The sequence below is a fragment of the Amphiura filiformis genome, chromosome 1 (assembly GCF_039555335.1).
Source record: "Amphiura filiformis chromosome 1, Afil_fr2py, whole genome shotgun sequence".
In the NCBI taxonomy this organism is placed as follows: Eukaryota; Metazoa; Echinodermata; class Ophiuroidea; order Amphilepidida; family Amphiuridae; genus Amphiura; species Amphiura filiformis.
Window position 1 is genome coordinate 55,493,999 of NC_092628.1, and position 14,745 is coordinate 55,508,743.

Below are 14,745 nucleotides of genomic sequence, written 5' to 3' on the forward strand. Positions count from 1 at the left end.
ATGTCAAATAATAGCAAGAAAGCTTGGTTGACTATCCGCAAACTCAGAGGTGATCCCAAAGAAGCTCCGCCACACTCCAAAGTTACAGCAAACCAATTCGCACACCAACTATTCCTGAATGGTAAAAGTTGAAAAAAGCAGAAAAAGATCAAGCTTAACCGTAAGAAGTACAAAAGGACCGTGGTTTTGCAAGACCTTTAACTATATATGGAGGAGCTAGAAGCAGGAAGCTCAGCTAAAAAACAGGAAAAGCAATAGGTTTAGACACTATCGCAAATGAGCAGATCAAAAACTTTGGTCCTGAAGCAAGGAAGTGGCTCCTAGAGCTCTTAAACAAATGTCTGGCAACGTACAAAAGCTCCCGAATATCTGGAAGAAAGCTCATGTGACAGCACTTCTGAAACCTGGAAAAGATCCATCAAGTCCAAAGAACTATCGCCCTATATCACTTCTGAGTCATACATACAAGCTATTTGAATGCCTAATACTCAACAGAGTCGCACCTGTCATCGATGACCGAAAAGGGAGAAAAGGGAGACACCTTATCCCAGTGTCGAGGAGCTTAAAACTACCTTTTGCCAGCATTTTGGCACTTGTGCCAACTCTTTCCATCTATGCTGGATTTTTTCCAATTGGGTACTTACACCTTGTCCCATTTTGGATGCTCCTACCTACACTATACTCTATTTTTTTCATCTTTCAACCTGTTTACTACCTTCTCTACCTTAAAACTTCCTTTCGCAACACAGCTGGTTAGGAAAGGTGAGCCAATTTAGTTGGCTTGGTAGCTTGTTTTTTTTTTGTCTGGTGATGTTTTTGGATTGGAGCTTTCGTCCTAATTTTCGTAGAGGATGGGAGTTCTTATTCCACATACTAGGGTAAAGGCACTGAATTCCAGTACTGATGGGCACATAACCCATATCACACTGGCGGTACAGGATACAGATCCCCAGTGTGAAGGTGACGGCGCAACCCCACACGGACATCAGGAAATGGGCGATGCTGTCAAATTAAATCCGGACTGTGGACTAAAAGGTTGTCCACAGACGGACAACATCGTCCATTTCCTTTTGTCGGGTAAAAGCTAGTGTGGGTGCCAGCTTGTGTTGTGAATTTTACTTCTTCTCTTCATCTTTTCTTTCTTGCTGTCCCAATCATAGTGTTTAGTGTAGGAATGTGAATTCTCAGGGGGCGCTCAGACCACCTGTCAGTATAACAGCAAGAGCTGACTTCAAGAACTCCTCTCTTCCAACTCGGAGCTCATCCAGCCTCTACCATGTTACCTCGCCAGTGTGGTATGAGTAGACAGCAGGAAGGGACACTTTTGTAGGGTGAACCTTCTTTAACCCAGCTATGGTTAAATAGCGAATACTAGCTATGGTTTAAATAGTCGTCAATGGTCAACAGCATTGATGTATGTGTTACGACAAAACACAATTACACAAAGCTCACATCTGGCATCCAGGGAGATGGTTTGTGTCAAGAGGAGGCTAGTACTGTAAGGACTCAGGAATAGCCCTCTACTGTTGGTAAGGAAGGACCTGGCCACCCACCGTACTATTTGGCCTCGAAAGTAAGCATGAGAGTACGAAATCAAAAGAAAAAACGAGGGTATCGGAAGGTGCGACCCGCAGGCAGGGAAGATACGTCAATGGCTACTGGGGAAGAGAGAGATGCTGCTCAGAGTACACCTGTTGGTGATGACAGATCAGGATTAAAGCCTGCTACAGGAAGTCCTGTTCTTGACGGTCCCAGGAAGGAAAGGAACAGTACCCCTTTAAGGAAGCCAATAAATATTGCTACATGGAATGTACGCAGTATGTCAGGAGGAAAGTTGTGGAGAAGGAGATGGTTGCAAACAATATTAACATCCTAGGAGTAACAGAGTTGTGGTGGCTTGGACAAGGGGTTCATTACAGATGATGGAAGTATGTTCATCTATTCTGGAAAAGATACTGGAAGGAAACGAGGAGGTGTGGGTTTCATAATAGAAAGAACCACAGCCAAGTGTGTTTTGGGATATAATCCAATAAATGAGAGAGTGATGACTGTAAGACTGCAAGGACATCCTTTAAATATTTCTTATGCACCAACATCAGATGCATCAGAGAGCGAGATGACAGACTTCTATGAGATGGTACAAGGAGTTATGGATAGTATACCTATATAGAAGACTTACTCATCGTACTGGGGGATTGGAATGCTAAGATTGGCAAAATGAAGGAGAAAACTGGGTGTATAGGCCAATATGGACTTGGGATCAGAAATTAACGTGGAGACAGACTGGAGGAATTTGGTGAAGCTAATAACCTAGTCATTGGGAACACATTATTTCAGCAGCATCCACGGAGACTTTGGACTTGGATGAGCCCAGGAGATAGAACAAGAAACCAGATCGATTACAGCATGGTCAGGAAGAGGTGGGGAACATCACTCCAAAATGGCAGGACACGACCAGGCGCTGACTGTGGTAGTGACCATCAGCTACTTGTAGCCAAAGTGAAACTAAAACTGAAAGCTAAGAGAGACAATGCACCACCTACCAGGTATGATGTTGACAACATTCCCACTCAATATTCAGTAGATGTGAAGAACAGGTTTGACGAGTTACTGAAAGTTAATGAAGAGGAGCAGACCCCAAATGAATTGTGGGAAGACATGAAAGAAGCAGTCCAGAGCACAGCAAAGAAGTACATCCCCAGAAAGAAGAAACGAAAACAGCCGTGGATCTCTCAGCAGACCTTAAACCTAGCTGATGACAGGAAGAGAGCAAAGGCAGATGGAGGAAAGGAGGAATGGGCACGCTTAAACAAAGAAGTCTCCAAAAGTGTTAAGGAGGACAAAAGAAACTACATCGAAAGGAAGTATGTGGAAATGGTAAGATGTAAGGGTGACTCAAAAATAGCTTTTGGTATTGCCAAAGAACTTACTAAGGTATGGACCCCCAGGATGGATGTTATAAATGATGCGAAAGGTAACACTCTTACCGAAAGTGAAGACATCAAAAGGCGATGGGTTCAGTATAGTTCCCAGCTGTTTGAGGCACAAGATGACAAGGTTTATGTACAGTGTGACACGAGTGAGGAAGAACCCCCACCATTGAGATCTGAAGTTGAGCTTGCCATGGAACAAATGAAAAATGCTAAGTCACCTGGCATTGATAATGTAGCTTCTGAGTTGTGGAAGGCAACTGGGAAAGAAGGGATAGACCTAATGTGGCGTCTATGTGGTATCATCTGGAAAAAGAAGAAATGGCCGAGAGACTGGTGCAGGGCAGTATTTATTCCACTGCCAAAGTAGGGAAATTTGAAAGAGTGTGCTAATCACTGGACCATCAGCCTGATCTGTCATGCAAGTAAAGTGCTTCTGAAGATCATCATCAAGAGAATGAAGAACAAAATGGAGCAAGAAATATCTGATGAGCAGGCAGGATTTCGTGATGGAGAAATGCAGAGAGCATATAGACTTCCTCTTTACATGTGCCTCATAGATTACAGTAAAGCTTTTGACTGTGTTAGCCACCCTCAGATGTGGGAAACTATGAAAAAGATGGGATTCCCAAGTCATCTTGTGGATCTGATCAGCTGCTTATATGAAGACCAAGAATCGGCAGTCAGAACAAGTAGTGGGGACAAAGATTGGTTCAAGATTAGAAGAGGCTTACGACAGGGCTGTGTGCTATCACCAAACCTATTTAACATCTACTCTGAAGACATAATGAGAACAGCTTTGGAGGGGTTTGAAGGTGGAGTGAAGTTTGGCAGTACAAGAATTACTAACCTGAGGTACGCCGAGGATACCACTCTTATTTGTAGCAGCAGAGTAGAGCTGATTGATCGTTTGAAGCGTATCAAAGAGGCCAGCGAAGAAAAGCACCTTCTCCTGAACACAAAGAAGACAAAAATAATGGTTGGAGACAGAGAGCGGAAAAGTGATGAGTTTGTGATAGATGGACAGCAGATTGAGGAGGTGAAGCAATTTGAATATTTGGGTTCAATGATTAACAACAGTGGTGACAGCACAACTGAAATTAAGAGAAGACTGGCTATTGCAAGGACAACTGTGCAGGGCATGTCAAGCATATGGAAAAGCAGAGGCCTATCCATTGACCTCAAGGTACACCTACTTCGTGCAACTGTGTTTTCCATTGCCACTTATGGATGCGAGTCTTGGGCTATGACCAAGAATGATAGGAAAAGAGTAGATGCTTTTGAGATGTGGTACACAGCGCCACCTGACACAGAGAGAATACTCAACAGAGTCGCACCTGTCATCGATGACCGCCTCATCCCTGAGCAAGCCGGCATTCCGCTCTGGCCTGGCAAGTCAACAACCAGCCAAGTTCTCAACCTCACCCAGTACATTGAAGAAAGTTACGAGAAAGGAATGGTGTCTGAAGTTGTGTTCGTTGATCTATCAGCAGCTTACGATACAGTCAACCATCGATGTCTTTTCCATAAAACATAAGATATAAGTTATCAGAACTGATAGAAAGCATGCTTAAGGATAGACTCTTCTCAACAATGGTCTTCCACAAGGAATAGCCAAAGATGAAAGTCAGTACAAGAAACACCATCTTGAGTAATCTCACCGAAACAAGCTGGAGTGCAAGTCCTCACACTCTGAAGGCAACCCCAGATAGCAACACTACGTTGGCCCAACGTTGGTCCAACATGAGCGAACTGACCTTCGTTGGGCCAACGTTGATTTTTGATGTTGACCCAACGTGATTTTGGCCGGGCACCCAACCCCCACAACGTTGGGCCAACGTCGATCCAACTTTGACCCAACCGCAATCCAAATGCAATTTGCGACGTTGGGCCAACATCAAATCTTTGATGTTGGGTCAACGTTATTTGACCAACGTTGATCCAACCATTAGCCAACGTTGATACAACCAATGGCAAACAAGCCCAATAAGAAAAAAATGAGGAAAAAAATAGTTACTTGTATATACTGTGCTTACTTGTATTATACTGTGCTTACTTTAAGTCTTTTAAAAATTACCTGGCTCTCTATTTTACAACGAAGGCAAATTTACTACCTTATTTTTACATAGATCACTTACCTCAGTACCTACCGGGATTCGAATCAGGGACCTTCAGTTTATAAGCCTGATGCTCTACCAATAATTGAGATAACTGGGTTTACATATATAGTTGAACAAGTGTTTTAAGTTAATATAAGCTATATTTTCATTACTAAACCTGCCAAAGTGCATCTATTTAGGGATATTGATCAAATTAACTGTGAATATTGATAACATTTGCTATAAATGTTGATTAAAAAACGTAATATGAAAATATAATTTTATTGTTGATTTAATTCCAAAGCAATATTGTTTTTATTATAATTACATACCTAGTAGGGTATAAGCATTATCATTATTATCATCATCATTATTATTATCATTAATCATTATTCATTATTCATTATTATGGTCTTCCACAAGGAAGTGTACTTGCACCACTCCCCTTCAACGTCTACACGAACGACCAACCAAGAGTGCGAGCACTGTTCTATTCATCTATGGTGACGATCTCGGTATTGGAGCTCAAGATCTAGATTTCACAGTTGTGGAAAAACGCCTCTCCAAAGCTCTGGATGCACTCACACCATGATAACCACCTGCGAGCCAACCCATCAAAGACACATATGTGTGCCTTCCATTCACGCAACCGTGAAGCCAAAGGCCATCTCAAGGTCACCTGGTCTGGTACAGCACTTGAACACTGTGAACACCCTTTTTATCTTGGAGTTACTCGATCTGGATAGGTGTCTCTCCTTCTATAAGAATCATGTTGAGAAGACAGACGAAGGTCAGTACAAGAAACAAACAACATCTTGAGTAAACTCACCAAAACAAGCTGGGGTGCAAGTCCTCACACTCTGAAGGTACGGCGTCGGCGGGGGCTTTGGCTCTATGCTAATCAGCAGAGTATGCATGCCCTCTATGGGAGAGATCGCTGTCGCCTGATAGCAGGTTGTCTTCGAGCAACACCAACTGAGAGCCTATACACTCTAGCAGATATAGCGCCACCAGATGTGTGATAAATGGCTAATTGATGGAGATCTCACGTCCACTACCTCCTGAGCCACCCAGTAGTGTTATAGCGCCATCACTCACCAACCTCTGACCAATGTCCATGTGTTTGTGTCTTTGTGAGTGTTTTTATTTTATACTAATTACTAATCAGTTTGATCATATAATCATAAATACTTAGATATACAAAATATTAGCTAGATTGATTTACTAATTAGATGATTACCTTTCAGATAGCATTATTGGTACAAAACCAGATCTTTGATTCATATTTAGTACATTTTTATGCTAAGGCTTCTTTCTAGAACAACTGAGAACAAAGACAGCTTGACCATGTGTATGGACGGTAAACTGACCGTATTGATAATAAATGATCTGAATTATCACCGAATATAAATATTATACTCTTCGTGTGTGTGTGTCAGGATTCAGTAAGTTTCATCATTAATTCACCAGGCAACCTTCTATCGGTTCCCCGAACCCAGGTTCATCGATTGAGAGCAGATTATTACAGATGTAAGACCCCGGAGGGGGTTCTCCCTGGTTAAAGGTATACGGGGATGTGCCACGGTTTTGGGGTACCTTTTCAGCAATTTTGGTATATCAATGGGTGGGTTTTCGGTGGAGACCTATGCGCCCAATTGGGCGCATTTGGGGAGAAGTGACCCTAAAAGCGCCCAATTAGGGCAAATTTGGGTGCCTTTTGGGTCTTTTTTGTGGAAAATTGGTATACTGATGGGTGGCAAAATCAGCACTGAAAAAGTAGGTATAGAGAAAGTCAGCATCCGAAAGTCTGCGTGGCACATCCCCGTAAAATTTTTTCGAAGAACCCCCCCGGGTGTAAGACGTAATGTAGCAATAATGAAAGAACGCCAGCGTCTGATGTAAAACATCCCCTGTTTGGACATGTCCCTCCAGAAATTTGTCTGAAGTCCAGAGATAGCTTCCTTAACTAGTGTAACTTCACTTGAAATATCAGCTAACAGTAAACGAGTGACAAAATAGGAGAGATCCACCGATCATCCACCAACTTTGAATATTCCTGTTGGCGAAGAACTACCACCTGGTGCAGATGCAAGTTGGATTGAATGGAAATGCCTCAATAGGTTAAGGTCTGGTGTTGGAAGATGTAAGGTCAACCTCAGCAAATGGTGATATCGAAAGAATGCAGAAGTGCATCACATACTGGTCTATCTTGAATTTTTGACTTTTCTGAGAAAATTGGTATATAGTTCTTTTTTACGAAGCTTTTCTAATTCAACAAATTACAGACCTCAATTTTTCCTAAATAATTAGTTATAAAATATTAAATTTGAACTATCTATGATTTTTACAAAATACGTTTTTCACATACTGATCTATCTCGAAAAAACACGCATTTATAGAAAATCTCAATTGAAAATCTGCGTATTAAGTTTACCTTTCTATAATTTAATTAGATTATGGATTTTCATGAATGCATTCAAATTCAATGCATTTTGAAATCATTAATAGAGTATGACATGAATACAAGTTATCAATTTTCATATTAAAAATAACAAAACATCTTGAAATTTTTTTTTTTTTTTTTTTTTTTTAGGTCAACCATGAATGATCCTAGCATTTAGGTCTAGGTCCAGGGACACTCCAAAACCGAAAAATTAAATAAAAAAAATAATTTTTTTTTTTTTTTGAAATTGAGTATAGTCCCACCCCCAATTTTGAAAAATGTTCACCCAAAAACGGGGTGGGACTATACTCGCGTCAGTACGGTATATGATTTAATTTAAAACCACTTTCATGAAAATCCATAGTCTTATTAAATAATAGAAAAGTAAACTTAATACGAAGATTTTCAATTGCGTTTTTCTCGAAATACGTGTTTTTCGAGATAGACCAGTATGTGATGCGTCCGACTGATGTAACCTGCGATTGTGGAACAGAGCCACTAACAACGGATCACCTACTGTGTTGCCATTATACATACCTAGACAAAATACAATGCTTTGTTATCCACCACCATGACCACTTGAACAGGATTTAGCCAAAGCAAACAAAGACAAGAACTATTTAAGGATTCTATAGAAATAGGTAGAAGCTTATTATCCTCTTCAGCAATAGGATTATTGATTGGTTTAAACAGTGTATGATGAGATACTTGTCGCACCGAATTGAGCTACCTATGAATATGACCTTCACGCACATTTTACACTGTAACTCAGAATACAATTTGCCGACTTTACGGCTCATTCGTAGTGTCCAGTCACATTTGTGAGCGAAACAGAAGCACTTTTTACTATCGCTATGGAATATCCAGACCCAGTAAAATCCAAGAACACGAAGTAAATTTCTGGGGGTTATGCTCCACTTGTTAACAGGCTGTGGTTACCTCCCGGGGGTTACGTTCACAAACAAGTGTAAAAATATTGAAAATGTGAGGCATTGTTTATCTTTCTGATATTTTGTGAGTTATTATTGCAATATACATAGATGTGGTATAAGAAATACGAATAAAATAATTGCAAGAGTGTCAACTTGTAATGTAATAATTATTCTCTTCGACTGGAGTTAAAATTGTTTTTGCAATTCAGTATCGAAGTTACGTAATGTTACTATGTCAACAGGATCACGCTCTTGAGTATTGAACCACGATCGAAACGATCACCACACAAAGTGTATGGCACTCGAAGGCATATCAAAATAGCGTGATCCGGTAACCAAGATAATTACGTAACCACTTCGATGCTGAATAGATATGCCCTTTAAATTAAAAAAAGTATGGAAATGCTTAAATATGCAAATTTTCCTGCTCGCTGCGCTCGCAACATACATCTAGACCATTTAAGGTTTGCAATTTGGGATCCCAAAAATTTGGCATATTCAAGGGGGGGGGGAAAGTATTTTGGGGGGGGGGGCAAGCGATTTTTGGCGGGCCGAGAGAGATTTTTGGCGAGCCGTTTGGAAATGTTACCCCCCCGGGCTCATAATTTATATTGCACAGCCCCTTACAGAGATCCCGAGGCCCTCCCCTCCCCACAACAGACAATTTGATGAGAAAAGTGGAATAATATATATATTTCGAAGCAAAAGATATTACGAAGACGATGACAAATGGTTATTATAAACAAGGGTATAAAATGGGGAATATACGCTGGCGAAGTTACGTAATTAATCGGATTAATTATACCATAGCAATAGGTGAAAACAATTTTTAACATACCGCGCTGCACTACAGTAGTACAAGCAGGTTACACTCATAACCTGTGTATGTCTGCAATCATAGATTGAATACAATACTGGTCTTTTCAAAGGTACTAATCTCAGCCATAGGTAAATTTGCCCCTAAATGTTTCAAATATATGACTTTCTACTTCCGATTTTGGTAATACATCCTTCCCACAAGGCATTATTTTTGGCTATGTTATCCCATCTGTCCCATAAGGCTGCGATCACATAGAAGTATACTATTCGGGTATACGGTGCACGTTTTACAGGTGCACGCGTATTTAGTTAAATCGAGCAAGGCAATTTCATAGTAGCTCATAGTACCGGGTCACATAAGGCTACGATCGCATAGAAGTATACTATTCGGGTATACGATGCACGTTTTGCAGGTGCACGCGTATAGATTAAATCGGGCACGGTAATTTCATAGTACCGGGTCACATAAGAGCTATTCGAAAAGGCCGTATACCTGCGTATAGTATAGTATAGTGGGAATCGCGCGTGTTCGATTTTAGTGCAGCGTATACCGTCCAAATTTTAAAAACCTAAACCATATGTGGGCAAATTCATTTTTTTAATAGATGCACTATCTAGCCTAATTCTGCACATTATGACACCTCATTGAATGCAATGTGACCTCAAGAAGTAAAGTTACAAGCATTTGATAAGACGAAGAAAATGGGTAAACTGATATACTCGCTATCGCTATACGAAATACGCTCATTCGATCAGGCTGAGTTCACATAGTATACTCCTATATGAACTCAGCCTGAACGAATGAGCGTATTTCGTATAGCGAGTACCGTATACCGTATACTTCTATGTGAACTCAGCCTTATGCATTCATATTTCGCGCCCTTTCCTGCTCACAAGGCCGCATTTAGTCCATAAGCATTGGTCGCTTGACTGCAGCTTTAGAATTGAAAATGTCATGTCATAGAAATGTTACGTCACCGATGACCATCGTGTTGGGATATAATCCCGAGGATTATGATATAACTTTTTCCTGTCACCATGGGTGAAAATTAGTCTATTGTGAACGATTTTTTTTTAAACAACACCTTCCGTCTACCGACGGCCTTACATGTACCGACGGCCATGACGAGCGGGGGGCACCGGCCCCCTGCCCCCCCCCCTGGCTACGCCACTGGCACTCACAATACGCCGTAGAAGTGACGTAGTTAATCGGATTAACTACCATAGCAATAGATGAATACAATTTTGACTAAACCGCCCTGCACTACAACGTTCACGTACGTGGTACCGATGCATTGAACCATAAATGTCAAAGAAAGGCTGATCACTCGCACCTGTAAGATAAGTATCTTTGAAAAGAGCGGTATTGTATTCAATCTATGTTTGCTGACATATACACAGGTGATTAGTGCAATCTGCTTAAGTTATAGTGCAGGGCGGTCTATTCAAAAATTGTATTCATCTATTGCTATGGTAGTTAATCCGATTATGACGTCACTTCTACGGCGTATACGCTGGCGAAGTTACGTAATAGATCGGATTAACTACCATAGCAATAGGTGAAAACAATTTTAAATATACCGCGACGCACTACAAGCAGGTTGCACTCATCACCTGTGTATGTCTGCAATCATGGATTGAATACAATACCGATCTTTTCAAAGATACTAATCTTACAGGTGCAAGTGATCAACATGAAATGGTTCAATGCAGAGGTACCGCGCAACATATCAGTGCAGCGCGGTATATTCAAAAATTGTTTTCACCTATTGCTATGGTAGTTAATCCGATTATTACGTAACTTCGCCAGCGTATAGGCAATTGAATCCTACTGGTAGCGCTGTGTTGTAGGGGTTGTAGATATAGAGATGAACTAGTTAGCGTCATATATCAAAAAGTATAGAAGCTATGATTTTAGTACTTGCTCTATGTTTCAATTACTTTCAAAATATCTGAATTTTCAACCCGGTACAAGCTTTAATAACGGGCCGGGGACCATACATTTTTATGAGAAAGAAATCCTACCGTCTATCCAAACCGGACCGTGTTATTCCAATGTATATTTTACTTCACCGGGCAGCCCTGGCTTGGTCGTATTTGGAAGATTGGTGTCACGAAACCGTAATAGGTACAAATTTAGTACTTTCTGTCAATCAAGTATGGTTTATTCTCTACATGTCAATCTTTAAATAATTAGCATAGTCCTTATAATAACGGGGGACCGCCTTGATGAGTAAATGACTAGTAAATTCTGCCATCATGGCGTCAGGTCAATGGTTCTTTATATCCCGTATGTTTCTTTTAATTCATTAATATTTGAGACCGGTTTTGCTACCCATTTAGCCTATATGTAGGCCTACACAGGCGGGTCTGTTTTATTTCGTATTTTCATTTCTTTTTAAATAAAAAAAAATCTGGTTTTCCAGTGCACGGGGCTGCCGAGGTGATACTTTATATTTAATGCTTTTAAAAGGTATAGTATACGCCGTAGAAGTGACGTCATAATCGGATTAACTACCATAGCAATAGATGAATACAATTTTTGAATAGACCGCCCTGCACTACAAGCAAATTGCATTAATCACCTGTGTATGCCAGCAAACATAGATTGAATACAATACCGCTCTTTTCAAAGATACTTATCTTACAGGTGCGAGTGATCAGCCTTTCTTTGACATCTATGGTTCAATGCATCGGTACCGCGTGAACGTTGTAGTGCAGGGCGGTATAGTCAAAATTGTATTCATCTATTGCTATGGTAGTTAATCCGATTAACTACGTCACTTCTACGGCGTATAATGGCTCTCCATACACAAATGAAACACAATGGAGGGGTCATTTTGCCATGCTTCGGGAGGAGTGTCACCGGCCTGATGCCGGTATTCACCCGGGGGCCGCACTCCAACTTTGGAGGTGACGCGTATGTAGGGCTGAAAAAGACCCACTTTTTCAGCGTCGCTGTCACCCAAAGACCCCATCATTTTTTTTACAAACACAACATGCTCGGTCCCCGAAGACCCCCCTATCGTATTCGTGGATTTAGTGCTGCAATGAAGTTCTATATAGTAGGCCCAAGTGTCCCACTTAACCCACTGTCCCACTTACCTTGGGTGATAGCCTAGCATGATTTTTGGCATTCGGTGAGAGCAAAATGTAAAAAAGATGGGGCCAAAAATCATGCTAGGCTATCACCCAAGGTAAGTGGGACAGTGGGTTAAGTGGGACACTTGGGCCTACTATATAGAACTTCATTGCAGCACTAAATCCACGAATACGATACCGAATAGAATGGTGACTTACCCCATTGCAAATATGTATGTTATAATTTCACTGCTCAATATTGTAGTTTATTTGGTATTTGTGCTGCAGGAGAGTCTTGAGAGCAACACTACCTTGATGTAGCGGCCAACTGTGAGGAATTATACTTATATTTATTACCAAATATTTAGAAGTCTTCGCTGAGAATTAGAAGAAATTGAGAGATAATATATTTCATTTACAAAGAACGCTTTTAGCAGAAAATCATGATGAAATCACGCAAATTACCCAATTAGGGCCTAATTAGTATGGTGTCCCACTTACCCCAACCACTTGGGGGTAGGTGGGACAGTGATTCTTGAAAGTAATTTTTGATATAAAAGATAACAAAATAACTATAAAGTTAAATTGCATATAATGCCGCCAACTGAACAAGCTCAAAAATTAAATTAATACTAGGGGGCCTACTAGTACGCCTATTGAATGACTTGATTATTGATTTTATGGCTGAAAATCGCAAATTGTGGGTTTGGGGGGGTTTTGTCACTAAAAACCAAGAAAAGAATCTGCCTCATGTATTCAGATGAAATTAATAAACATAATGATAGTATTGTTTTACTATTTTTTGGTATAATTATTTAATAACGCCCAAATGCTCCAATATAAATATGTATTGCTGTAAAATATGTTCTTTTAATGTAATCATAAATATATGTGTCAAATTTACCCCTACCCTTATCCCACTTACCCCAAAGTGTTGGGGTAAGTGGGACAGTTGAGTAATTACATAGGCCTAATGGAATTGGCCCGACCTTCTGTACTGATTATTGGAGTATCGCCCCCAAAAAACTAACACCAGACATTGTCCTAGTACTTGAATTATAAAAAACATAAGTCCAATCTTTATTCACTAACATGAGTTTTATATCCAATAATATCCTTAGTGTCCCACTTACCCCATCTTACCCTATTTTTTTACATTTTGCTCTCACCGAATGCCCCTTAGTGCGGAAGTGCCAGCCCTACACAGCTCTACTAACACCTCTATCCATGTCATATTAAAGTGCCCCCCCCCCCCTCCCCGCCCAGCTAACCAAAAAACGTTCTCTAAACGTTCTGAGAACGTATCGTTGACGTTTTCTAGACGTTTCGATAAAACGTTTTTAAAACGCAATTTTGTTGAAGGTTTTTTACGTTTTAAAAACGTTATTAAGGGACGTTCTAAAAACGTTTTCACAACGTAAACAACGTTTTAAAACCTTTCTTTCTGTCACCCAGGACGTATCCAGAACCTACAGAAAACGTATCGGACGTTGTAGTACACAACGGACGTACTACAAACGTTGTAGAAACGTCCAAAACGTCCTGAAAACATTATAGGAACGTAAAAAACATATTGCATGTTTTTTTTTTTTTTTATTGCAGGACGCACTTGTCACCATCAGAAAACGTATGTTACGTTTCTCCAACATTTTTAGAACATTTTAATGACGTATAGACAACTTTTACTAGTACACTTTACAAAAGTACCAAAAATATTATACATAATATACAAAACTATAGGTCCGGCTTCTGGAGAAATAAATAACCTGCGGTCCATGGCAATTATACAGTGACCAATTGACGAAAACTCCGGACGAAAACTCTGTAGTATAAACACGAGAACCGTGTATAGTGATACGTCTACCATGATGATAGTAATGTTTCACACCAAAGGTAATACGTATGACCTCAACAGTTCCATGTTCGACAGCAGCAGCATCAGCTTCTGTATTTTACCGGCAGAAATATCCGCATGATCCCGGGCAAAATATGCACGATAAGCAGAAAGATACCATTGTATGCCTCACATACCTGTTTGGGATAATTAATATTATGTTGGAACCTTGATATTACATGTATCTACCGCTAATACATGTACCAACAAGACACTCGCATTACAAAGACTACACCACGCTTTCCGTTTTCACAGGGAAGTGGTTAGTCGGTAACACAAATCAAGGAAAAAACTTCGCTATAGGCCTACCTGAAAATGTCACGCCTTGGAAAATGTGCGGATGTTTTGATAATATACATAGAGGAATTATTCCCGGAGCCATGTGTTACCGTGAGAGTCCATAATAGCACAGTTTATATGATACATACATGTAGGCCTACACGTTGTTCTGGACACTGTGCTTTGGCGAGTAACCGTTGAGGTCAAGTTCAACCTGTGACATTCCAATGTCTTTCTGCGTGGGCGCTATAGTCTTGAGGTCAAGAAA

The 14,745-nt window shown here is 40.4% G+C and overlaps 1 protein-coding gene across 1 annotated transcript; it reads left to right on the forward strand.

The window, feature by feature from the left end:
* Positions 1 to 4,467, forward strand: LOC140161775 (uncharacterized). Its single transcript, XM_072185076.1, has 2 exons — positions 1 to 121; positions 4,229 to 4,467. The coding sequence occupies exons 1-2, from the start codon at positions 1 to 3 to the stop codon at positions 4,465 to 4,467; spliced, it is 360 nt and encodes a 119-aa protein (XP_072041177.1).
* Positions 4,468 to 14,745: the final 10,278 nt, after the last annotated feature.